This window comes from Chaetomium globosum, genomic scaffold (genome assembly GCF_000143365.1).
Source record: "Chaetomium globosum CBS 148.51 scaffold_5 genomic scaffold, whole genome shotgun sequence".
Classification (NCBI taxonomy): domain Eukaryota; kingdom Fungi; phylum Ascomycota; class Sordariomycetes; order Sordariales; family Chaetomiaceae; genus Chaetomium; species Chaetomium globosum.
Genome location: NT_165980.1, coordinates 2,362,844 through 2,387,783, shown reverse-complemented (window position 1 = coordinate 2,387,783; position 24,940 = coordinate 2,362,844). Strand labels below are relative to the sequence as shown.

Sequence of the window (24,940 nt, the reverse complement as noted above, 5' to 3'; positions counted from 1 at the left end):
GGCGGCGCCGCAACGCCGCTCCTGCGATGGGACGCCGAGATTCTGCATAGAGAAAGATCTGGTCCGCGATTGGGATCGTTTGGGATCGGACGCGGATTGGATGCAGGTGGCGATGAGATTCGCGCGCTGACGTGAGATGGGAGTCAAACGAACCCCCGTAAACTGGCGCGAGAGGACTGAATCGAGTTGCCAAGGGGCTTGTTTCTAACATCATCAAGATTAAATAGGCCGTCGTGAGCTGGGGTTGGGTTGTTGGGAAACATCTCTCCCTGCAAGTCATCAGGAGGCATCAACCTTGCTCTATTTTTGTGTCACACGCTAGTGTATTTCAACCAGATCTACATCTAAGGTAGCGAGTGCGTCTCACAAGAAGACTTCGAGGTTAATCTCGAGCGTGCTCACCGGGTACCTGCGATTGGTGAGTACGGGTACCGTCGAAATGTGGGAAGGGGGACAATTTACCTCAGATCGAACTTTTCCAGAACCGTCGGATGCAAGACACCGAACTCGCCGATCCGCTGAAGCTTCCCTCCGAGCCGCACGTAGATGGCGGCAGCGCGCCCGTTGAAGAAGGTGGGCTCGTCAATTTCTTTGATGAAGTAGCCGTCCTGCTGGCTCGGGTTCTCTTTTACTTCGAAGTCGATGCTCTTGCCTTCCAAGCCCTCCTCGTGTGTGATAAAGGCGACTCGCAGCATCGTCATGACGCGGTCAAGAAGGCCGTGCACGATTTCGAAGCCGCTGGTCTTGCCATAGTACGCAGCCGCCCAATGACGCTCATTCCTCGCCCGGCGCTCAAGCGACTCGTCCTTGAGAACAACATCAGATGCTTCGAAGATCTCCAGGGGAAGGCGCATCGCCTTGTTTTCGCTCAAGGTCTTGAGTAGTCCGGGAAGCAACGACGTCCGCGCAATTTGGTATTCGACCGTCTTCGGGTTAGCGAGCTTAACTGCCGTCGTGCCGTCGTCCTTGCGGTTGAGCCATTCGAAGTTTTCTTCATGCGAGCAGAGGATAAGGGGCATGACCTCGGCCCATCCAGCCATGGCGGACTCATGGCGCACAATATCACTGAGCTTGTTGATCATCAGCGGCTTGCCAATCGTGACCGACCTGTTGGGAGTCGACCGGGGGAGGTCGTTGAACCCGTAGGCAATGGCGACATCTTCCATCTAGAAAAACGTTAGCGAGGCTGGCAAACAGGAAACAGAATCAATAGAAAACATACCACATCACATGAGTGCAAAACGTCGGCTCTTGTGGGCGGCACCGTGACCTTAAGCAGCTTCGGGTCTTCCAGCGGCTCCGCGCTTAATGCCATCTTGCTCAGAAGCTTGGCTATCGACTCGGGTGACTCCTTGAGCCCGCAGACTTGATTCAGATAATCGACCTCGACTTCCATCGTCCGTGTAGCTAAGCTGGGTGTTACCCGAGTAGTCCCGTTGTGGTCTGAAATCACCTTGACTGGTTCGATCGTGAAGGGCTCGGCGCAGTACTGGGAGAACATAGTGACCATGATGTTGCAGACGATGTCCAGTTTAGTTTGGTCGGTCGCCGTCATGTCGATGAAGACGTTTTGCGTGTCAAGCGTAATCTTGGAACGCTCGCTATTGATGATAGGAGGTAGCGAGCAGATGTTTCTGTCGGCATCGAGAATGACCGGGTAGACGGGTTTGTCTCGGAGAATATGAAGGTATTTGCCAAGGTGCCTGTCCGTCTCGTAGAAACTCATCAGTTCCTCCCCGTTGATCTGCTTCGTTTGGTTCAACGGGACAAAGTTGATGTCCTTTGGCGCCAAGCCCTCGTATGTGAAAGGGCCCTTGATGGTGTCGAGGTCGTGTGTTCCGATTCTGAGCGGGGTTAGTGGCTCGCCTTCGAGACAGTACGACCAGGGGCTACCCACGCAACCAAGGTACGTTGCCTCGCTAGGTTTTGATGGAGCTTGTCCTGCAGACTGATGAAGGAGTCGTAGGAAGCTTTTGTAAACTTGATATTGCGAAGGATAGCGGCAGCTGCATACGGGCGGACTTGCTCCGTACTTTGTGCGATAGTGAGAGTTTGCATCTTGTCCTCGGGAATATCGACGAGCCTCCAGTTCGGTGTCGCGTGCTTGCCCCGGAAGATGTTAAGGTTTGTCACAATGCCTATTGATCAGGACTTTTAGTGTCTTCTCTCCCAAGTCCACCGCGCCGTGGCTATCCTACCCTCGAAGCACAGCATATCATATCGGTTGGCGGGGATCTCGATGGCCAGCTCAGGGGCTTGATCCTTAGGGCGTGACGGATCATCTTCAGTATCTCCGTCCAGCTCAATGCCGAAATCGAAGCAGAGCTTTTGGAAGCTATCCCCTGGGAACCTGCAACACACCGTTGGATCAGACTCGGGCTATCGCAGAGTGGGATGCACCATGGCGGGGTAATCGTTCTTACTGCTCGCCAAGCGCCTCGAAGAGGGCGTACTTGTCGACGTTAATGGTCGGCATCTTGGAGTAATTGGTCGCTTTTCAGGAATCAAGCACCTTTGACCCGAATTGGATGGTGTAGCTCCTGGACAAGCTTCTCAACACCAAGTCGATTATTCGGGTTCCTGAACTTTTGGCACGGCCCAGCCCGACACCAAGCCAATCTGCCGCACAGAGATGACTCAAATGCGGGGCACATTTTTTGCCGTCCGAAGCATGCAGACCGCCCTGGGGGTTCCTCTGGTGCCTCAGGTTGGATTCCCGCTCGGGGACGGAACTAATTAACCTCCGGGTTCCGGACGCCTGCAGAAACGAAAAATTGCAGGCGTGCACAGACCAGCCACATCTGACTATTTAATCTCCCCTCTGCTCCCCAAACTTAGTCTCTTCTCTTTTTCTTCTTCATACTTACCTTGATTGGGTACACCTGGATCATGAAGCAGGGGTACCAGTGTGATAGGCCTGCATTGCACATCGCGGAGCCAGTCATTCTGAATTGTCCTTCGGGGCCGTTCCGGTCGGAATTTTTGATGTCAAACAAACCACTCTTTTTCGCTGTGATCGCTGCTTTAGTAGCGACATGGAGATGGAGAATCTGGTTGCATTCCGTAAAACATTGATCAACCGTAAAATTTGTCGCGTAATGAATTTCTGGACACGTTTTACCTGCTCCTTTAACCTCTACATGCCTCAACACTGACTGGCCTTGCTTACCCAGCTTTGGGAGCCGTCCGAGTTGATTGACGAGCGATCCCGGAAGATCGTCCCGACCATGATTAGTGAAATTGTGCTTCCATCATTAGCGTGTGTGGTTTATAACAAAGCCCCTAGTTATTTCCTATCTCAAGAATGCAAACGACGAGAAGAGCGAGACGGCTTGCAACCTGCATGTTCTTGGGCAAAATGTGGCATCAATGAAACGTGGTGGTATCGTCTAGAGGTATCCTGACAAAAACCAAACTCTATGAGCCATGAGGCAACACAACAAAATTAGCCCACCAAGACGGGCCATTCCCAGGTCGAAAATGCTCACAGCTCTCGCAAGCCAGGCCAAGCGCGGGCCAGGTCGGCGGCACTCTTTCGGCTGGTGGCATAAACCGAGTGATGTAATCCCAACCAGGGGGGAAGGAGGGAAAGGGGTATGTACATACAACATAATGATGGGATAGAGGATGAAGAGACATCAGCGGACAGCCGTAAACACACATAACATCCATCATGTAGAGCCAAAAAAAAAAAAAAAAAAACATGCATCAGGTATCATCGACAAGCAAACGGACAAAAATGATCCAACAAGCATACGCAAAAAATCCCAATATCCATCACCCACACACCGACTCACCCACGCACCCCCTCACCCCATCAACCTCGCCCCAATCTCATTCTGCGCCATAAACGACCTCGCCAACTCATCTCCCCCCTTCTCCGCCGCCTCCATCCAATGGATAGCCACGCACATCAGCGCCGGATCACTGCGCACATCCCCGAGCCTGCCCGCGCCCGCACCACCATCCTCCTTACCCGCACCCCCCGACCCCCCCGCGCCGCCACCACCACCACTCCCGCCCGCAGCCGCGCCACCGGGATGGTGGTGGCCGCCCCCAGAGCGCCCTCCGCCGCTGCCGCTGCCGCCGTATTTTTCCATGACGGCCTGCTTGAACACCTGGCTGGGCTTGGACAGGGGCAGAGTGGTGCGCTGCACGAGTTCCGGGTTGGACAGGTAGAAGATGGCGAGCTCGCGCTGCGCGGTGGGGTCGCCCTCTTTGGCGGTGATGGTCCACATGCGCGCGGCGTCGGCGAGGGAGTGGGTAGAGAGCGGTAAGGGGGAGGGTGGGGAGGGAGGTGGTGACGCGGGCGGGAATTCGTTGGTTGGGGTCGCGGCGGCCGAGTCGGAGGCCGTGCTGCCCGCCCGGTTGTTGGCGGCGGCACCGGCGCTGCCGCCGCGGGATAGCGTGTAGTTCTTGACGATCTCGTCGGCTACCTCGACCATGGTGCGGCAGACTTCTTGTTTGAGGCTGAGAGCGGCGATGCCGGCGTCCCAGAAGGACTTGCCCCGCTCGGTTTTGTCAAGGACGGCGGGGGAACAGAAGGCCGAGATGAATTGCAGGTCGCGGAAGAGGGTCTTTGGCCGGAGGGACGGGTCGCGGAAAAGCGTTTGCAGGATGTTGGCGACCGCGTCGGTGTTGGCTGGGTAAACCGAAGCGATGGACCGGGTCTCAGCGTTGCCTGCTCCGCCTGATACACGGCCACCCTGTGTGTGGCCGCCTGAGCCGAATGTGGGTACTTGCATCATTGTGTAGGAGCGGCGTTCCTTGACGTTACCAATTGTCTCCTCCAGTGGCTGGGCTCTAGTTCCCAGTGGCCCGTTTCCGTGCTCGTCGGTTGCAGAAGACGCCGAGCCCAGCTCAGAGCGTGCCCACGCCAGCCGGGCCCGCCGGGACCCGGAATTTAAAGATGCGGTAATCAGATGTTCGAGTTCGCAGAGAGCGTTGAGTTTAACTTGAGGGTTCGGGTGAACGCAAAACATCTTAAGAAGCCGCTGGTATGCCTTGGTGAAAGGGAAGTCGGGCATGGTTTCCTTTCTTGCCTCTTGGTTATGTCTCCGGGCCGAGATAGTGTCGCTTGTGGCCGAGCTTTCATTGCCATGGATGCTGCCCCCATGTACGCTGCCGCGTTGACTGCCACGCTGGCTCCCCCGTTGACTGCCGCCAGCCCCTTCCGGGCCGAGGCTCTGCGTATCCGAAAGAGCCTTATCGCTCAGCGCATCGCCAGCGATCGTTCCGCGCACATCACCGAAACTTCGGTTCTGCTCGAGAAATCTCTGCTTTAGGCTGGACTTGGCAGACTTGCGCTTATCCTTGGCCTGCGCTTTACGCGCCCGCCGTTGGATTGCCTCGCGACGGTCGATGCAATCTTGACCTAGGCCCTCAAACCACGCGTCCGTTTCTGATCCGCGGGCAAAAACAAGGTTACCTAGGTCAGAAAGGAGAAGGCTGGTCAGCGTCTGCCTCAAGTCGGCGAGGAAGCGGGATTTCTCGTCGAATTGTCGTTGTTGGTACACCGTCTCATTAGACGAAGCCGATGTACCTGGGCGCCCGGTTGACGACTGAGGCTGGGAGGGAATTTGCTGGTGATTTGGCGGGTGGAATGAGCCTGAGAGGTTCGTCAGGCTGGTGGTCGGGGAATGCGCGCGCGACGCGGCACTTGGCGAGGTAGCCCGGTGTTGGAAGGGTGACCAGAAGGTTGCGTTGGGGTCGATTTGGTGGACTGGGGACGATGCACCAAAATATTCGGGCCCGTCCAGGACCTCGGACATGGCTGTGCTGGCGCGGGAGAAACCGAAACGGCTCGACTCGAAAGAGACTTGGCTCATGCTACCGGACATGGCTCGCATATCCCTACTATTGATCGAAGCGGGGCGACTGACAGACACGAACCTGCGGTCAGGATCGCTGATGACACTGATGGAGTCATCCCATACAGATTGATTGTCGCGATCTCGGTCCCGCGCAGTCTTGTTGGTATTGTTGTTAGACTCGAAAGCCCGTCGGTCTCTGGCGAAGAGCTCGCTCGACCACAGCACCGGCCCATCGATAATGCTGTCGCCGACGAGTTTGCTCACGCAATTCTCCACTTCACAGCAGAACCGGTGAATGCGCTCTTCGCCTTGACAGAAGTTCTCCACGCCTGATTGCTGAAGCCAGCGGCTGGTCTTCTCTGATTGTTCGTCGCGAAGTTTGTTCGGGCCTCCTTGGTCTTCGGGTGCTGCGAGGATATCGAGAATTTGAGACTCGGTTCGGAAGATGTAATTTGATGCGGGGCCCTTTTGCATCTGGGTTTTGATGCGCTGGAAGGACGACCATCGGCGAGATGCACCCATCGTCTTTAATGCTGCTGCCACGTTCCGCGAGTCCTCATATGGCGCTGAGTTTCGCACGTCTGTTACGTACCACATCTTGTCGCGTAGAGATCGCAGGCGCTGCATCATACCCTCGATCATCCCTTCTGCTCGCTCTTGGCTTTGTTTGAGCCAGACTAGCCAGGCGTCGTATTCTTCAATAGCGGCTGCGGAGCGGCGGATTGAATCTCGCGGGCCACGGGAGAAGATATTGAGAAGCGCCGAAAAGCCCTCGCGTCGTAGTGAATCGGACGACAAAGCATTGAGTTGTTGCAGCGTCCTCCAGTAAATGTGTGCGCTGACGAAGTCAGATTGCGCCCGAGACTGCGAGCAGGCGGCGGTCAACATGGTGACGAGCGGGGATGAGTTCTCTTGGTCGGCCTCCTTCCCCTTGGCACTTTTTGGAGGGCTCTCAGCGAGGCTGCTCGCGATGCTTGCGGCCCTCTGGCGATAAGGATTCCGGCTTCCCATAGTCGTGATAATGCGGTTTTTGTTTCGGTACTTCTTGAGAGTTGAGGCCCGGTTGCTAAAGGTTTGCTGTTTAGCTCCATCGCTTTCCAAGCCCTGAGGGATTTCGTAATCCTGGACCAGTTTGAGGATGGAGTCGCGCAGCTGGTGGTAGTCTTTGTTGAGTTCAGGGCGTCCGTCGTCGGTTTCCTCGCCTTCCGTATCACTCGTACTGGAGGAGTTCTGCTCATCTTCCACATCATCGTCCGGATCAAAGGTCATATGGGTGGACAGTTTATTCCCATCGGCCGATATGAACAACACGGACCAGCGCTCGGCGCAAGGGTGGCATAATCCGTACACGACATCCTGGCCCAAGATTTGTGTCATTTCGTGCATGGCCAGACGCAGTCGGTAACCGTCATCCTCGTAATTCTCCGGCTTCTGGGCAACGGGCTCCTGCGCAGAAGGGGAATGACGGCGTGGGCTCTCTTCATCCCCAAGGGGCTCTCGGGAGGTGGTGGCATCGCTGAAGGACGACTCTGCGCTGGTGCTGAGGACGGACATGGTATCAAATGTGCTCGGTGCCGTCCTGATGGACATGGGTTGCGAGATGGCAGAAAATCCGGAAATCGATGGTGCTCCAGACCGCAAGCTGCTTGAGCGTGCCGACCGTGGCCTGCGTTCCGGGAAAAGGGCGTTGACCACTGTCGCAAGATCCGCTGGGCTGATGACCAAGTAAGGCCGGACCTCGGCAGTCTCCCGAAGGGACGTAATAGACCGTGCGGGCAAGAGCCTGGGCTTCTTCCGAAACTTGGACGGGTCCTTGAAGCGGCTGTATATGCTCTCAATGTGGCCTTTGACCTTGGGCGGCGTAGACACCGGGGTCATGCTCTGCAGCATGTCCACGACGTATTTCTGGGCGTGCATGGCCACGGTCTTGAGAATCTTTTGGCGGCCGTATTCGGTGATGTGATAATCGGCCATCATGCCATACGCCTCCGGGTGGATGACGACGCCAAGCAACCAAACTGTAAACATATACTTTGCGATAAGCCACCGACGGGTGCTTTCGGAGTACCTCCTATCCAGACGTTTGAGGAGTTCATTTCCTAGCTCTAGTAAGCCTTCCGGGATGCCCGTGGCGTCCTCATCGTCGATGACCTCGAACAGCTCATCAACCGCTTTGGTGTAGAACTCCTCGGCGGCAATCTGGTCCTTGGACGACCAATTCGAAAGGTTAATGCGGGTCCCATGCTGGTCCTCTGCACGATCAAGCAGGAAAGCTCCATCCTCTAGGATTTTCATCAGGTACCATTCCATGTTAGACTTTCCGGCCCAGTCGCGCATCGACACCCAGACATTTAAGACCGAAATAACGGTTTGTTCGCTGCCAGTTGTCTGAGTAGAGATCAGGCGCGCGCAGGCGTTGGCCCAGGTGACGGTCCGGCGTTTGTCCTCAGCGCTGTCTGGGCCTGCGGAATTAGCAAAGCAGGTGTAGATGAGAGCCGAAATGGGATCGTGGCGTTGGAAAGACAACAGGCGCTCGATAGCGCTGCGTTCCTTGCCTGCTCCTCCAGCTCCGCCAGATCCGGGAAACGTGGAACTACCCGAGACGGAGCGCCCTGATGACCGGCCGTGGTAAGGGAGAACGGATTCGATGGGTTCAAGAGTCTGATGGAAGCTGGTGAGAGCGGTAAGTTCCGAGTTCTTGAGGGACGCGATGCGCGTGGCCAGATAGTCTGGGTTAGTCCTGATCTGGTTTAGAAAGTTCAGAAAAGTCTCTCGGGACGAGGCAGAAATCTCGTTTAAAAACGGCGTCACAGCGTTTGGGGACGCGGTTGAGCCGGTGACAGATCCGGTCGGGGTGTCCACGCTATCGGACGAAGTGAGGCCTGGCGACTGCAAGAGGTCCATCTCTGGCTCCAGGAGCGCATACCGGCGGGTCTCATCGCAGCTTCTCCGAACATCAATGACAGCGTTGTAAAGGGCACCAAATGTCTTCTTGTCATCCCCGCGGAAGCCGTCCACTAGGTTGCGATGGGCCATCTCACCACACCTCATCAACCGGGCGGAAAGGGCCGTGGACACCAAACTCCGTTGGAGGCGGATCCTCGTGTTTGCGCGCTTGCGCTCCTGGTACTTGGACAGTCGCACAAGGTGCGCCAGTTCCTCCAGGCTTGTCCCCTCGTTCTCCGGGCCGAGGTTAGGGTTTGTGTACAGTGACACATCAGTCAGCAGCGGCCGCAAGAACTTCATGTTGGCATGCTTGTCACTCGGCACGGATGGAACAAATCCGGTGTTCTCAAGACTATCCGAGGAATCGTTTGGCGCCGCCGCCGCCGTGGACAGGATACTTGGCTGGTCGATAATCGGCTTGCTGCGCGTCGAGGTCGAACTCGGGATGTGGAGCATGGAAGGGCGTCGGGAGGCGTCATCGTTGCGGCGTCCGGAACCGTTCATCGAATCTCTCGCAAGGCGGGACGGACTCCTCGATCGCAATCGGCGGGATCGTTGAAGCTCGACATGATTATCGGACGGCGAAGGGGTCGGCGACCGCGTGGCAGGGGCCGACCGAGCTGTGGTTCAGACGAGACGAGTCAGCATTGCGACCTCTCCGAGTTAGTGATATTCCCTCCCAACATACGCGACGAGGGGTGGATGGCGGCGGGCGGCGGGGGGGAACGCTGCATGGATCTCATAATGGGCCCATGAGGGGAATCAAGCTGGCGACTGCGATCGCCCATAAGCTATAAGAAGTGTCCGTTCGACTCGGGGACTAATGGGTGGGTTGGTGGGTTCTTGGTTGTAGATCGGATTCAAGGTGCTGTCTCCCCCAAGTTGGACAGATGGACAGAGCAGGATACGAATAATGGGCGTATGTACGGGTAAGTGGGTGATCCGGTGAAGTGGTCTGGGTGAATGTTGACTAGTAAACTAAGGTAGGTACGCGCAGGTGTGTTTGTGTTTATGGAAAGCTTCGGCTCCGGTCGGCTTGCGACCAAAGTATTGGGCTCAGAAGTCCCGCGGGGTCATTGTCTCGTCGGGAAAAAGTAGCGGCAGTGGCTGTAAAGTGTTCGTCTGAAAGGGCTGAAGGCGTTGGGACGGTGGGATGACGTTGCAGGCTGCCGCTGAGGCCCTCGACAGGATGGATGACGGGAGCAAAGAAAGAGGGAGTGTGTTTCCCTGCAGCTTCGCAAGCACAGCAGCTTTCCATACCTGGGCTTGGGTGCTCTGTTGATGTCCCAGATCCACCATTTGAAGCGTGGGGTAAGGGACGACCAGCCAGTAGCCTGGGCCACGGGGTCGCTAATCCCGATAGGGTCCCTAGTGACCGGGGTCGGACAAGCCACTGGGCTGTTCATCTGCCACGCCCAAATCCTTGTCTTCTCACACGCCCGCTTCCAATTGCATCAAGTGCCTCCAATCCTGTCTGGTCTCTTGTCAATCCACAACCACAGCCCTGGCAAATGGTGAGCGGTGACTTGGTGAGCTGGCTGGCGAGCCGCAGCACCGCATTTGCTTCCTCGCACAATCTTTTCGCTGGTGACCCGGTTTTCTTTTTCTGGGGGGATGACCGTTGCCCCGCCAGTCGCCTTCCCCTTTTCCTTTTCGAAGGCCCGATGGAAGCCCGACACGACCTCGGGTTTCCAATTGTGACTCAGGCAGGCCACCCGCAGCCGTGGGTGTCGCGCTTCAGCTCCCCCTTTCCCTGATTTCTACCACGCGTTTTGATGCCTCGTTTACCTTTTTTTTTTTTTTTCCCTTCCTTGCCTCAGGGAACTGGGTAGCAACCGTAATCTCGGGGTTTTCTCGCCATGCTCAGGCACTCACCTGCCACCCGCCACCCTCTGCCTGCAACCACCATGCAAGATTCAACCAGCCTGGAAGTAGATGGCCGAGTTGCTGACGGCCCAAAGCGGTTGCAAACTGCCAACTCAGCACGCCGGGCTGGGAAACGAACAACCTTACACGGCGCCTAAAGTGGCAATCTCCAGTTTCCCGAAACAACCATGCGCCATCATCAAATATTGTCCTTGGCCTCCCGCTCGAGCCTTTCCTCCCTAGCTGTGTCTCGTCTCATTTTGTCGAGGAGACGTCGGCAGGGTCTTTTGCTCAACAAGTAGTGTCCTTTGTGAGCGTGTGGTTGTTCAACGAAAGTCGCTCTCAGACCACAGCCCCGCTGCGCTGGCCTTGCAGATCGCCCCGCCTTTGCCTAGCCGGGGGGTTCCATTTTTTGCGGCCGGCATGCCGCCAGCCGTCCAATCTGCGCCGTCCACGACCCAAAACCACAAGGACGGAACCCGCCTGCATCGTCGAGCCCCAGCATCATCCGGCATGCCAACTCAGCCGTCCTTCGCCAATCAACTACCGCCACCATGCCTTGTTCTTCCCGCTCGCCTCTTGCCGGCAGGAGTCCGCCGCATCTCTGACAGTTTCCGCTGGCCTTGGTTCCAGGGACCATGCTTCTTTTTCCCCAACCGAGGTCCCGAGCCCTCGCCATTGCTCATGCCCCCCGTGTCAGCTCAGGGCAGAAGAAAGTCAAGGAAGGCTCGGGAACATGATCTGGTTCATCTGGTTCATCTAGTTCGATCGGTTCAGCTCGACGGGCGGGGGGAGGGTGCTGTGTAACCATGCGAAAGTCTGTGGGAGCTTTTTGATTCGCAACGGCCGAGATCTTGCAGGCGATCCCCCGCCGAGTCCCTGGCTGGAGGGTTGGATGCAGTCCACAACTTCCTGGACTCGGTCCCGATGGCGAGCTTCTGAATCAAGCGGGCTGCTGCTTTTCATTGGCTGCCGGCTCCCGGTGCTCTCCCGTCCCACCGCCGGCGCCGGCGCCTATCATCGACTCCATGGGTGTTCTCCCCGCCCCTCTTCAAACGCCTCACCTATGGTGAAGGGACAGCAACTCCGGAAGGAAACCACTCGCAAAGGCGTCCCCGGTCTGAAGTTGCTGACATATAACGCGTGGCCCCGTGGGCTACCAATGTGCGACCGTAGGTACTCGGTGGGAAACTCTCAGCTGGTGCCGTGTATCCACAAAGATGCACATGACATGTAAACCCAGCGCAACTCAACAGAACCTGTCGGCCTGTTGCACAAGTCGTTGTCACAACGCGACCCACAGCCACCGGAGAAGCGGCCAACGCACTGGATGCCGCTTCCCTCCGCCGGCCTTACCGCGAGTTCGTACAGATCTCGTTCGCTCGTTGCAGTGCGCTTTGCGTTTTTTTCTCTCTCTTCGGATGGGTGCTTCCGCTTGTTGTAGTTGGCATCATGCAGGACCTCGTAATCAGGGTGCATGCATTCATTGCACAGAAGCCTTGCGGGTAAGTATGTAGATATGAGGTGTATTCGCCATTTGTTGCTTTTATTTGGCCTCATATTCAGGGCAAACCCTAATCCATATGTGGGATTTCCCTTTCTTCGCTGACGAAAAGCGGACGTATACTATACGATGTACATGCAGAATAACACGCAATCCCTCCTCGCGCGTTGTCGAAATATAGCCGCCCCGAACCCGGAGATCGGACGACTGCCGTCCAATCCCAACCGACCACCCCGCCCATTGTCCCGCTAGCTCATGCAAGTGATATCTGACGGGTTTCGACAACGCGCGGCGAAAACGATAGAGAAAAACGACGCGGGAGACGGGCAGGCAAGTTTGTTAGTCCGGCCGCAGACTCGGCCGCATGAACTTGCCGCCCGCCACTCCCCCGTCCCTTGGCCCCTCCCCCTTTCACCCATCTTTTCATCTCTCACGCTCACCTAGAAACTAAAAATGGCGAGCACATGACTTCCCCGACCTGCACCGGATCACATCGCGCGCATCCCCGGCTGTAGCCCTCTCCCCTCCTCCCCCACCCGGGTCTTCCCCGGCACCGAACGATCACACACTAATTAATCACCCCAATCACTCCCCCCTGCCGAACCGCACATCAAAGTCTTTGAGCACACTCATAATGCTCGCAGCCTCGACCTCGATCGGTGCGCGCCCATCGCGGCCGCCGCGGCGCCCTCCCACAGGCCCCGGGCGCGGCACCGGCAGCGCCTTGAGCTTGGGCAGCCAGGACCCGATGTCGTCCGCGGCCTCGTCGAAGTGCCGGTGACTGGCCAGGGTCTTGTAGGCGTCGGCACAGGAGAGGCTGAGACCGAGGTCGTTGGGTCCGGCAGCGGCGGTGGTGGCGCCGGTTGTTGGTCTTCTGGACGGCGCCATGGCGGGGAGGGGAGCGGTAATCTCTGGTTGGGGCTGTGATTGTGACGGTTCGGATTTGCAGCACCCGCCTGGGCCGCCGTTGCCGCAGCATCCGCCGCTGCCACCGGGGTTGTTCTTTTCGAAGTTCGCTGCGAGAGAACGACAGAAGAGGCCGGATTTAGGGTCGGCGACGCATTGCGCGCAGGTGCCGGGGCCGTTGGGGCCGCACCCGCCAGCTCGTGCGGTGGGTTTAATGGCTTGTCTTCCTTGTAGTGGTCGCGGCCCAGGGAGCTTGATAGCCCCTGTCGCTGTAACCTCCATGGGAATAGGGGCCACATCATTATCCGACGGTGGAGGAGTACGTGTTTGCGTGTGTGTGGTGATCTCGCTCTCAGGCGCCGGTAAAGAGGCGGGCGACATCATAGAGTCTGCACAGACGCAGTATGTTCCATCCTTGCAGAAGCCGCAAGAGTCCCTAGGCTCTATTGAAGCCATGGGTTGGAGCTGTGGTTGAGCTGGCGGCGGGAACATGAACTGCGCCGGCTCTCTACTACCCTGCGAGGCAAATACGGCCGTGAAGTCTGTCTCCATGATAATGCCAGCATCGGAGCGCTGCCGCTTGTCTTCTGGTGATGTTGACGGCGGCGCGCTTGGACGCCGTGGCCGCTTCAAGTCGTTCCCGGCCATTGATATCCCCAACGTCTCTTCCAAGCATTCACATCTAGTGCCCAGGGTACACCTGCCACAGCCCATGGGGATATCTGCGGTCGGTAGAACTTCCTCCTCGCATGCACAGGAACCTCTTGACTGGCAACCGCCGCAAGTGAGGCCCACCGGCGTTCCTTCGCCTGGCGGTGAGACGATCTGAGAGATAGGAAACGACTGAGCCACAGGCCGCGGTTGGGCGACAGGGCCCGGGTGTGCTGTAACGTTTCTCGACGGTGCTGGTTGCAGTGGCCGCATGCCGTGCGATAGCCCAGCTTGTGATTGCATCTGCCCCGACACCGAGATATCGTTGCTTGTAGCACCTGTCTGGTCGTCCCAATTCCCTGCCAGGCTCCCGCGACCTTGGCGGGACTTCTCTAGCATTGACTCCAGCCACTGGCATCTTGACCGGAGCGTCTGCGTTTCGGTCTCTAAATGGCTGATCCGATCCTGCAACTCTCGAGTTGTCTGTTCGTGGATAAGCCTTTCCTCCTCCATCTGTTCCTCTAACTCCCCCACACGCGCCGCCCTGCGCTCCCGGAATGCCCTCTGAGCTGCCCGGTTTTGTGCCTTACGCTTGGTTGGCGGGGTGTCGGTGGCAGGCTTGCGTCCGGGTTTCGGCCGAGGGGGTATGACCCACTCTTTGCTGGTCATGCACATGGCCTTGGGCTGTGACATGGAAGCGGGTGACATGACGATCGATTTGGACCTCCCGTTCAATCCCATCGAAGGCGTGGCCGACGGCATAGTGGTTAAAGTACTGGGCCGGATTGCAATTGGCGGTGCTGTTGAACATGAAGATGTGGGAGTGGAGTCGTTTGATGGCGAAACAGCCGAAGCGGGGCTAGCCACGGCACTGGAAGAGCCGTGGTTGACCGTGGTAGTGATTGAGAGCGCTCTTGACGACCCTACATGCGCGTTTCCGGGAACCAAATCCGGATCCGGGTCCGTGATGACCATAGCCGCCATGCTGGTGGGTGTCTCCGTGAACCGATTGGGATTCGTCAGAAGTACAGCAGAGTATTTTGATCTCGCAAAGTTTTCCGCGTGTGTCTCAAATGCGCCGCTCAGAGTCTGTAATAGACGCGGGAGCAACGATGCGGCTCTTCAGTCGGATACAAGGCAACACCAGGTGCTGAATATCACACGCCAGATGCCAATGGTGGTTGAATGGACAGGTTTCCTGAATGTCGACGACGTTGCAGAATGCTTGGTAACCCCGCACCCTTGACTGTAGAAGCGGCGAAAGTCTTGGTGAGCAGGAAACTGAATTCGATAATTGTGGCGTGATGCGAGGGTCGTCGACGGGTATCTCTGGTGCCGTCAAGAGGACTGCGAAACCAATGGTAGGACCGAAAGGCGCTGTTGTGTAGCCGCGCTGATGATTCATACGTTGTGGTTGTTGTTCCAAACTGACGTGTAATGGAAAAAACTCCTCTTCTTGGTCTGACCGAGGACCGGCGACAAGGGATATTCCGGGCAACAAGGCCGGAAGTGCCGCGAAAGCGCAAGGCAGTGGAGCGTTGTGATTCGGCAAGGGAGGGATGGAGATGCTGATCGAACCACTGATTGATTGATAAGATAATTTTCAGGCACTACTCCGAAAGCGGTTTGGTGCCGGTGAGGGAAACGGCGATTCATGCACCCGATGCATGCGTCAGACCACTGCACTGCTCAGTCTTCCGAAGTCCCGGTCCCGGAGAACAGCCCGTCGGGGTAGCATGGGACAGAATGGCTCGGTTATGGATGGAGTGGCTTTGGGAACAGGCTGCGACGCTGATAACTTACCGAGCCCTCGCAAGCTTCAAGCGATGTCGGAGGTGCGCAAAATGTTTTACGAATATTACAACTTCACTCTCCTGGTGGGACTTGTATCCGAATACCGTCGATATCCGGCGGCGGTACAGTCGCGACTGTGGCCGAGCCGAGGACCAAGTGCGAGTCGAGGTTTGGACGTTGAAGACAAAACCATTATTGTTGTCTGAATCTAACGAAAATAACGAGTCGAATACATAGAGCTTGGTTTGGATGCTTAAACAGTAATATTATTCCGTACACAATGATGCTGCATGTCCTTCAACAAGCACGGACCACATGTTGCCAAGCATCTTGTGCTCCAGTGCTCCTCTGCAAATGTCGAACATTTGCCAACCTACGTAAAAAGAGACATAACACAGCTACCACACCAAAGCCCAAGCGTGGCTGACAACCCAAACCTCTCGTGGCCGCCGATCCGAGCCACAATCACCAAACCAACCTCATCCGCCTCCGCCCAACCGCACAAACCAAACCAACCATGGCGCAACTCGCCCCCCCATCCCCCAACTCCCGACCAACCTCTGCCTACTCCTACACCCCCTCACAAAGCTACACCCTCCCGCGCTCCCCCACCAATCCAAACCCCCCCTCCGACTCCGACTCCAACTCCGACGCCGACTCCGACCTCCCACTCCCCTTCCCCGCCGCGCTGTCCCGCGCCGACTTCCTCGCGCCCGACTTTGACGCGGCCGCCTACCTCTCGGCCCTACACACGGGGGGGCCCGCATCACGACACCAGACGCTGGAGGACCTGCGTGCCGAGCTGCGCGAGCGCAGCGCCGCCATCAGCGCCGAGCTGCTGGAGCTGGTCAACGCGAACTACACGGCGTTTTTGGGGCTGGGGGATGGGCTGAAGGGCGGGGAGGACCGGGTGGGCGACGTGCGCGTCGCGTTGCTGGGGTTTCGGCGCGCCGTCGAGGAGATCCAGGGGAGGGTGCGCGAGCGGAGGGTGGAGGTGGGGAGGGTGAATGCCGAGGTGGCGGGGGTGAAGACGGCGGTTGAGTGTGGGAGGCGGATGTTGGAGTTGGATGAGAGAGTGGCGGGGTTGGAGAGGAGGTTGGCTATTGGGAGTGCTGGGGAGGGAGGGAAGAAGGGGGGTGGTGGCGAGGAGGAGGGCGGGGATTGGGGGGATGATTTTGATTCTGCAGGGAGTGAGGAGGAGGACGAGGAGGAGGACGGGGTCGAGCTTGTCAGCAGCAGCCCGGCCAAGTTGACGGCATTGGCGAAGGAGTACGTTTTTGCAGAGCAGATTGCAGAATCCATCGGCCGGGATCTGCCGTTTGTGAGGAAGATGGAGGAGAGGATGGCCCGCTGCCGGAATACAATCCTGCTCGACCTGAGCACAGCATTGAGGGAAGCCCGCAAAGCCGGCCCGCAGTGTCAAGGGCGCATATTGAAGTTTTTGGGGATATACAGGATCCTGGACGCTCAAGACGACGCGGTGGAGGTCTTGAAGGGGAAATAATGACCCAGCGCCGCACTCCCAATTCGCGTTAGATACCCAACCGCGCGACGCGGTTTGCTTCATGAAATAATGGTACACGACATACATCTATGATACAAAAAGGTTACATCACGGACTGCAGGTCCTCCGGCTTTACGCCCTCGTCGTCCGACTTGAACGTGCCGTTCAGGCTGAAACCTGGGCCGTTAGTGGAGCTGAGTACAACCTCGTCAAGTGCCTTTGTGTAGCTGTCATCCACATCGTTGATGTCCGCCTTCAACAGGGACAGGAGCGCCTTGATGTTATCGGACAGCATTTGGGGGGTAAATCCCATCTGGCCCACTGCCAACCTCACCACACCGCTGCGTTCCCTGTACTCGTCCGCGCCTATGAGTTCCTGAACTGTAGACTTGAGGTCGGTCGTAATAGTCTTGGTCTTTTGGCTGGGCATCAGACCCCTGGGACCGAGGATTTTGCCGAGGTTGGCTTTCTTCAATGCGTCTTGGCTGTCCTCGTGGCAGATAAGCTTGTTGAATGGAATGTTGCCTTGCCGGATGCTCTCAAAAAGGCTTTCCTCTCCCACTGCTACGGCACCAAGCTGCTGCGCCTCGGTCATCAAGGGGCTGTCCTCGGGACAGATAACGCCGATGCGCGTGTCGGTTTTGACAGGGAAAGGAAGACGAATTCGGTTCCGAATAACGGGGCCGCTTTTGTGTGTTTTAAGCTTGATATGAAGCTCGTATTTAATAACAGCGGGCGGCCGGCCGACTTCGAAGGCGCGGAGGTAGCTAGACAAAACGTTAGAGGGACGACGCCTGGGGGGGAGTTCAAAACATGAGCATACCGCATAGCATCGCAGAGGGAAAACTGCTCCATCGGAGACAGGTCGTACGACCGGAAAGTTTTGTATGTCTTCTTCTTCTTTGGAGGGCGCTTGCGCATGCCTCCTCCTCCACCGGATGCATATCGAACCAAGGGAACTGTCGTCGTCGGGAGGAGGAATTTCGGTATTAACGGGGCTGTCGTTGGCCTGGCAGGCGTTGTGAGGCTAAGCCTTGCCAAAGAGGCAAGGCATCGGTTGAGGGAAGCCATTTGCCGCGCTGCTAACGACACAATAAACTCGCCGTCGACGTTCAACACCACCCTCATTCAACTCTCGAAAAAAAGTTGGGTCCGAGCTGCAGGTTAGAAGCCTCAATTCTTAGGCGGAAAGCAGACAGGGGTCTGGCGTCGAGGGTAATAATTTTGCTGGGGTGGGGTTTCACCGCCCGACGGAACAGGCACGCTACCCCGCCACGAATTGGGCGTTGCCCCTCTGCCCCTCTGCCCCTCCAAAAGTTTTGCAGATGTCAATAACAGCTGTCTGTTGAGTCAACAACAAGATCAGATTATCCTAGCGACGGTTCCGTTCACTTCAACATATTCAACAACCCTACGCAACTCCGCACAGCCGCATAATGAAGGTAGACGAACTTAAGCCGCTCGAGGCGCTCCTCACGGCCGATTTCCGCCAGATCGAGCCGAGGCTGCAAGCACTCGACAAGCACCTAATCCTCCGCACATACCTCGACGGCTACATCCTCGGCGATATCGACACCAAAATCTGGCTCGCTCTCCGCGGAAATCGCGCTGCCGTCTCATTCATCAAACGTGGCAGCCTCGCCAACCTAGCCCGTTGGTTTCAGTTCATCGAGGAGAACCACCCCGAGATCCAGGCCGAGGTCAAGGCAAAGGATGCCGCTGCGAAGGCCAAAGTTGCTGCCGCCAGCAAGGCAGGCGCAAGCTATGCTCTGGCCCTACAGAATGCCGATCAGGGCGTCGTGACGCGATTTTTGCCAGAGCCCTCGTGAGCCGCAAGAATCATGCTCGAGTGGAAGCGGCTGAGCTAATAGATACTTTCTAGGGGATACTTGCACATTGGACACGCCAAGGCCGCCCTTCTCAGCGACTACTTCGCCCATCAAGCGTATAACGGGAAATTGCGCCTTCGCCTCGATGACACCAACCCATCCAAGGAAAAGCAAGAGTACCAGGATGCCATTATCGAGGATCTCGCGCTGATGGGGATCAAGCCCGACTCGCTGTCCTACACGTCGGATTACTTCGACTACCTTTACGACATGTGCATTCGTCTCATCAAGGAGGGACATGCCTACGCCGATGATACCGACCAAGAGACGATGCGTGATGAGCGTTTCAAGGGTATCGCTTCGAAGCGGCGTGACCGAACCGTGGAGGAGAACCTCCGCATCTTTGAAGAGATGAAGCAAGGCTCTGCGGAGGGTGTCCAGAACTGCATGCGTGCCAAGCTGTCGGTCGATAACCCGAACAAGGCGATGCGCGACCCCGTTATCTATCGCTGCAACATCGAGACGCCCCATCACCGTACTGGCACTAAGTGGAAGATGTACCCCATGTACGATTTTGCATGCCCCGTTGTCGACAGCCACGAGGGTGTCACGCACGCTCTGAGAGCTACCGAATATACCGACCGGAACCCCCAGTACCAGTGGTTTTTGGATACGCTCAAACTCCGTCAAGTCTACATGTGGGACTTTGCGCGGATGAATTTCATTCGGACCTTCTTATCCAAGCGTAAGCTTGCGAAGCTCGTTGATACCGGGAAGGTTTGGGGGTGGGACGACCCGCGCATGCCGACGATCCGCGGTGTTCGCAGGCGGGGTATGACTATCCCTGCTCTGCGCGACTTCATCCTCAAGCAGGGCCCTAGCCGGAACGTGGTTACTATGGACTGGACGAACTTCTGGGCCAGCAACAAGAAGGAGATCGACCCGATTGCCCCTCGCCACACCGCCATCCTGAAGAAGGACGTCGTCAAGGTGACGGTGACTGGTGCCGAGGCTCCGGCGGAGCCCTTCTCCAGCGACAAGCCGAAGCACCCCAAGAACAAGGAGGTCGGGACCAAGAAGGTTACCTTCGGCCCGGAGCTCCTGCTAGATCAGGCGGACGCCAAGAGCTTCAAGGACGGAGAGGAGATCACCCTCATGGCTTGGGGTAACGCGTTCGTCCGCCAGATCTCGGGCGGCGATCCGATCCCGAGCCTCACCTGCGAGCTGAACCTCCAGGGCGACGTCAAGAAAACCGAGAAGAAGGTCACCTGGCTCGCCTCGCAAGGTCAGACACTGGTGCCTGCTGAGCTGTGGGATTTTGACTACCTTATTACCAAGGATGTCCTGCAGGAGGAGGACAACTTGGACGAGTTCCTAACGCCCGTGACCGAGACGATGGATGACGCGTGGTGTGATGGGGCCGCAGCAGAGCTCAAGAAGGACGATATCATCCAACTCGAGCGGCGTGGCTACTACCGGGTGGACAAGGGCCTCGGTGACTGGAAGGACGGCGAGGAGGGGCCCAAGGGCAAGAGGCTCGTGCTGTTCTGCATCCCGACTGGAAAGACGGGGCCGAAATAGAGATCTAGGATGTGGGTTAGGTAGTTAAAACGCAATGTATAATCGTTGTGGAAGCAATTCAGGCTCAAATTACTCGTAATGTCTTCGAGATCTGTGACCCGGCCAATCCTGCCTCCCTACTTCTAGTGGGTAGGGAAAAAAGGATGAAGCTTGAGAGCTTCAAACCTGCCTTGTGCCTTGACAACCCACGCTTGTACGTCGCGGCTCGGCATTGAAGATGTGGACATCCCACAATGTGGAACTACACGTTTATCTCACGATATTCGTCATAAGATCGGACAGGGCCCACCAGAAACCTCCAACAAAGCGGCGACATTTGAAGAAAAGGTAGAGGTCAGATGACTTTTTCTTCTTCTTTTTGTCTTTCTTTTTCATCACATCTTACCGAATTTCTTTTTTTTTGTCCCATGAGGTAGTTAAGTGGACGATCGATTGCATTGTCTTCAACATATCTTGTCGCCACACAATACTGCCCACCTTCACCGTGGTACTGTAGGTATTGCGGCTTTCCATACCTATCGACAACAACAACAATAACAACAGCGATTTGTTAGCATGGTCTTTTTCTTTCCTCGATCTCTGAGATGCCATCCCGTTGGCAGACCGTGGCTCTTTCAGCGCTACCGAACACCTTCTCTGGTTCTGAGGCATCCTCTGAGCTCAAACGCCTCAAGCTCGTGGGTCAGCTATCAGCTGATCGAGGGTGTGGGAAGACTCGATTATTATTTGCCCGGGGGATACCACCCGCTACAAATCGGGGATCGCTTCCACGAGCGCTACCGCGTAGTTCACAAACTCGGACACGGCTCGTTTTCTACCATATGGCTCGCCAGAGACGAGCAATTGTCAAGATACGTCGCGGTTAAAGTGTGCACCGCAGATATGATCCCGCAAGAAGGCGAGATTCTCTCCCGGCTACGCGACGCACATCCCGCACCACAGGCAGAGACTCGTGGGAAGAGTCTGATTCCGACCCTTCTGGACCGTTTCAGCATCCAAGGCCCGAATGGCACCCACACCTGCTTTGTCTCTGCCCCAGCGAGATGTAGCATCTCCAATATAAGGAAGCATCAAGCTGGCCATTGTTCCAACTGAACGTTGCAAGATCGCTTGCCACTCAGATCGCACTCGCGGTTGCGTACATTCATGAGCAAGGACTGGTTCATGGCGGTAAGCACCATGGACAATACCCACTCTGTACCGAGGCCTGCAAGTTGTTCTAACTAGCCATTGGTAGACCTTCACCTCGGTAACATCCTCCTCCAGCTGCCCTCCAGCCTCGACGGTTTAACCGAAGGGGAACTCTACAGCAAATACGGAGCACCCGAACCTGAAGCGGTGGTCCGGTCGGACGGCGAGCCTCTTGGGCCGGGTGTTCCGTCCCAGGCCGTGCCGCCGGTGTGGCTCGGGGATAGTCCAGAGATAATCGGGCTTTCTGAAGCAAGCCTCTTGCTCAGCGATTTTGGGGTCGCCTTCCGGCCGGCCGCCGAAGTACGATTCCAATCCTACACGCCGCTCGAAATTCGCCCACCGGAAGCCCGATTCGAGCCTGAGAACGCGCTCTCTTTCGCCTCCGACATTTGGAGCGCAGGGTGCACAATCTGGGCCATGCTCGCCCATCGGTCATTGTTCGACGTGCTCCTCGCAACGGATGACGATGTCGCGGCGCAATGGGTTGATGTGCTGGGTCCTTTGCCTGCCGAGTGGTGGGAGAAGTGGGAAGCGAGGTCGAAATACTTCGACAACGCCAACCAGCCGGTGGAAGGTCGATGGGCGTGGTCGTTTGATCAAAAGTTTGAGGAGTGGGTGCAGGGGCTTCGGCGAAAGAAAGGTATGACGACCGTGGAGGACAGGGAGAAGGCGGTCTTTTTGGCGATGCTGAGGCGGATGCTGGCGTTTAGGCCTGAGGATCGGCCCAGTGCCAAGGAGGTGCTGGAAACGGAGTGGATGAGGGAATGGGCTTTGCCAGAATATGAGAGGACGGCGAGATGAAAAACCCTTTTTAGGTTGGGTTTAACGAGCTCGGGTTGGAGAAATCGAATCTCGGGAATGCATCCGATCGGCGATGCGCCAGGGATGTGCCGAACTGCCGGAAGCATGTGGTGCAGAGGGTCGATTGGGGAGCCAACAGGAACCCTAGGCGGGCTCGGCACTGCAGAGCCTGCAAAATTTATAGTGCTCCAGGCCCCCCTGCACCTTCATGTGCCTCCTTTTGTGCAACTTATTGGTTTGACGTCATGGAACTTGGAGCTCAACAACAGCTCCTCGACGCGTTTATTAGATCGTGATAGTTATCATATTCAGCATCATACGCCACGGTTCACAGTTGTCTGCCTCTGCGCCGACCGCGCCGATAGCAGATCTCATCTCACACCTTCGGCGGTTGGCCCTCCATTGGGATCCGCAAGGATCAGGGCGGTTTCGCTCCGGCGATTCAACTACGACTGCTTTCCATCTTCCATCGAAACTAGGGAGAGAAACTTGAGACGGGATTGGACGCGGGAAGGCATTCTCGTCGCAAGTTCGACAACATGGCGCAATACGGCGGCGAAGCCGCGAATTATTACAATCAGCAAGGCCCTCCTCCACCCAATACGTACCAGATGCAGCCTCCTCCGCCGCAGCAGCAGGGCTACAACTACGCTCCACCGAACGGCAATTACGCGCCCCCTTCATACCCCCCTCCACAGTCGGACCCTAAGGGAGCACCGCCGTCATATGATGAAGTCTTCGCCGTCCAGCAACCGAAATGGAATGATCTGTGGGCTGGTATCCTCTTCTTGGCCACCTGCGCCGGCTTCGTTGTTGTCTCGGCCATCTCGATTCAAGGATATGGTGAGCATCGTGTACCTCTCTCGCTCTTGTACTGAATTCTTCCTAACAGATATGACCCCTAGCTGCGACCCGTCGTGAAAACTCGGGCGGCCTCAATGGCCAGCTCAATACCTTCGGCCTGACCACCCATACCATCTACCTCTTTCTCTGGGTGCTGGTCACCGCCATCGTGCTCAGCTACGCCTACATGTGGCTGGCGCGCAAGTTTACCAAGCAGTTCGTGTGGCTTACGGGCATTCTCAACATCGTCTTCGGCTTTGTGACGGCCATCTACATGCTTAGCCGGCGCTACTACTCGGGTGGCATCGTGTTCCTGCTGTTCTCCATATTCATGGTCGTCGCTTTCCTCAGCTGGCGCAAGCGTATCCCTTTCAGCGTGCTCATGTTGCAGACCGCCATGGACGTTGCCAAGCGCCACGGCCACGTTTACATGGTCAGCGCCATCGGCGGCCTATTGGGAGCCGCCTTTGCGGCATGGTACTCGGTCACCCTCGTCAGCGTGTACGTGAAGTACGAGCCGAGCGCCAACAATCCGGCCTGTCGCCAAGGCGCCGGTGGGTGCGGGTCGGGCAAGGTGGTCGGGCTGATCGTCTTCATCACGTTCGCGGCGTACTGGATCTCCGAGTGGCTCAAGAACACGATCCACACGACCATCGCGGGGGTCTACGGGTCGTGGTACTTCAACTCGCGCAACTACCCGACCAAGGTGACGCGCGGCGCGCTGCGGCGGTCGCTAACGTACAGCTTCGGGAGCATCAGCCTGGGCAGCCTGGTCGTAGCCATCATCAACTTCCTGCGGCAGCTGGCATCGGTCGCCCAGTCGCAGGCGGCGGCACAGGGTGACATCTTGGCCACCATCTTGTACTGCGTCGTCGGCTGTCTGATCGGTATCCTCGACTGGGCCGTCCAATTCCTCAACCGCTACGCCTTTGCGCACATTGCCCTCTACGGCAAGGCGTACATCCCCGCAGCCAAGGACACCTGGAAGTAAGTTGCATCCCTTGTTTCTGTACCAAAACAAGCAGCCGTACACATAAATAGGTACTAATATCTACCCGCAACAGGATGATCAAGGACCGGGGCATCGACGCGTTGATCAACGAGTGCCTGATCGGCCCCGTGCTGGGGATGGGGGCGACCTTTGTGGGATACGCGTGTGCGCTGCTGGCGTACGTGTACATGGTATTCACAAACCCCGCGTACAACTCGGGCGGCGGCTTCACGCCCGTCGTCGTGGCTTTTGCCTTCCTCATCGGCCTGCAGATCTGCAATGTCTTCACCACCCCGATCAGCAGCGGCATCGACACCATCTTTGTGGCGACCGCCTGGGACCCCGAGGTCATGATCCGCGACCACCCGGATTTGTACCACCGCATGATCCAGGTGTATCCGCATGTACAGGAGGCGATTCATGCGTGAGCGTGTAGGTAGGTGATGGTTTGGATGGTACGAATCTGAGCGGAGGAGTGGTACGCTTAAGATGTGAGAGCGGGGAGTATTGGTTCATCAAGTCTAGGATTGATTGACGTAAGAAGTAGAATTTGAAGAAGCCGCTACTAGCAATAATAAATGACAGCGCCAACCATCGCCCAAGATCAAAACCGCAACGTGTTCTGGGATTGGAAAGCAGCGGCGCCCGCCTCAGCCTCTACCCCCTCCCACGAGTCGGAGGCATCCTCTTCCGCGCCCATGTCAGGAACAGGAACAGTAA

The 24,940-nt window shown here is 56.9% G+C and overlaps 7 protein-coding genes across 7 annotated transcripts; 4 read left to right on the top strand and 3 right to left on the bottom strand.

The window, feature by feature from the left end:
• Nucleotides 1-363: 363 nt before the first annotated feature.
• Nucleotides 364-2,476, bottom strand: CHGG_07611 (uncharacterized protein; the record flags this gene model as incomplete). Its single annotated transcript, XM_001225266.1, has 6 exons — nucleotides 364-409; nucleotides 463-1,166; nucleotides 1,223-1,844; nucleotides 2,015-2,138; nucleotides 2,199-2,350; nucleotides 2,424-2,476. The coding sequence occupies 6 exons, from the start codon at nucleotides 2,474-2,476 to the stop codon at nucleotides 364-366; spliced, it is 1,701 nt and encodes a 566-aa protein (XP_001225267.1).
• Nucleotides 2,477-3,809: 1,333 nt separating this feature from the next.
• On the bottom strand, nucleotides 3,810-11,304 carry CHGG_07610 (uncharacterized protein; the record flags this gene model as incomplete). Its single annotated transcript, XM_001225265.1, has 6 exons — nucleotides 3,810-9,379; nucleotides 9,448-9,533; nucleotides 10,020-10,201; nucleotides 10,286-10,519; nucleotides 10,635-10,868; nucleotides 11,173-11,304. The coding sequence occupies 6 exons, from the start codon at nucleotides 11,302-11,304 to the stop codon at nucleotides 3,810-3,812; spliced, it is 6,438 nt and encodes a 2,145-aa protein (XP_001225266.1).
• A 1,410-nt stretch (nucleotides 11,305-12,714) lies between these two features.
• CHGG_07609 (uncharacterized protein) lies at nucleotides 12,715-14,670 on the bottom strand (the record flags this gene model as incomplete). The annotated part of the gene is made up of 1 exon (XM_001225264.1): nucleotides 12,715-14,670. The coding sequence occupies one exon, from the start codon at nucleotides 14,668-14,670 to the stop codon at nucleotides 12,715-12,717; it is 1,956 nt and encodes a 651-aa protein (XP_001225265.1).
• A 1,327-nt stretch (nucleotides 14,671-15,997) lies between these two features.
• On the top strand, nucleotides 15,998-18,009 carry CHGG_07608 (uncharacterized protein; the record flags this gene model as incomplete). The annotated part of the gene is made up of 3 exons (XM_001225263.1): nucleotides 15,998-16,749; nucleotides 17,174-17,675; nucleotides 18,001-18,009. The coding sequence occupies 3 exons, from the start codon at nucleotides 15,998-16,000 to the stop codon at nucleotides 18,007-18,009; spliced, it is 1,263 nt and encodes a 420-aa protein (XP_001225264.1).
• A 411-nt stretch (nucleotides 18,010-18,420) lies between these two features.
• CHGG_07607 (uncharacterized protein) lies at nucleotides 18,421-20,394 on the top strand (the record flags this gene model as incomplete). Its single annotated transcript, XM_001225262.1, has 2 exons — nucleotides 18,421-18,809; nucleotides 18,867-20,394. 2 exons carry the CDS (start codon nucleotides 18,421-18,423, stop codon nucleotides 20,392-20,394), a joined length of 1,917 nt encoding a protein of 638 aa, XP_001225263.1.
• Nucleotides 20,395-21,540: 1,146 nt separating this feature from the next.
• Nucleotides 21,541-22,386, top strand: CHGG_07606 (uncharacterized protein; the record flags this gene model as incomplete). The annotated part of the gene is made up of 2 exons (XM_001225261.1): nucleotides 21,541-21,564; nucleotides 21,661-22,386. The coding sequence occupies 2 exons, from the start codon at nucleotides 21,541-21,543 to the stop codon at nucleotides 22,384-22,386; spliced, it is 750 nt and encodes a 249-aa protein (XP_001225262.1).
• A 539-nt stretch (nucleotides 22,387-22,925) lies between these two features.
• Nucleotides 22,926-24,648, top strand: CHGG_07605 (uncharacterized protein; the record flags this gene model as incomplete). The annotated part of the gene is made up of 3 exons (XM_001225260.1): nucleotides 22,926-23,229; nucleotides 23,292-24,216; nucleotides 24,294-24,648. 3 exons carry the CDS (start codon nucleotides 22,926-22,928, stop codon nucleotides 24,646-24,648), a joined length of 1,584 nt encoding a protein of 527 aa, XP_001225261.1.
• Nucleotides 24,649-24,940: the final 292 nt, after the last annotated feature.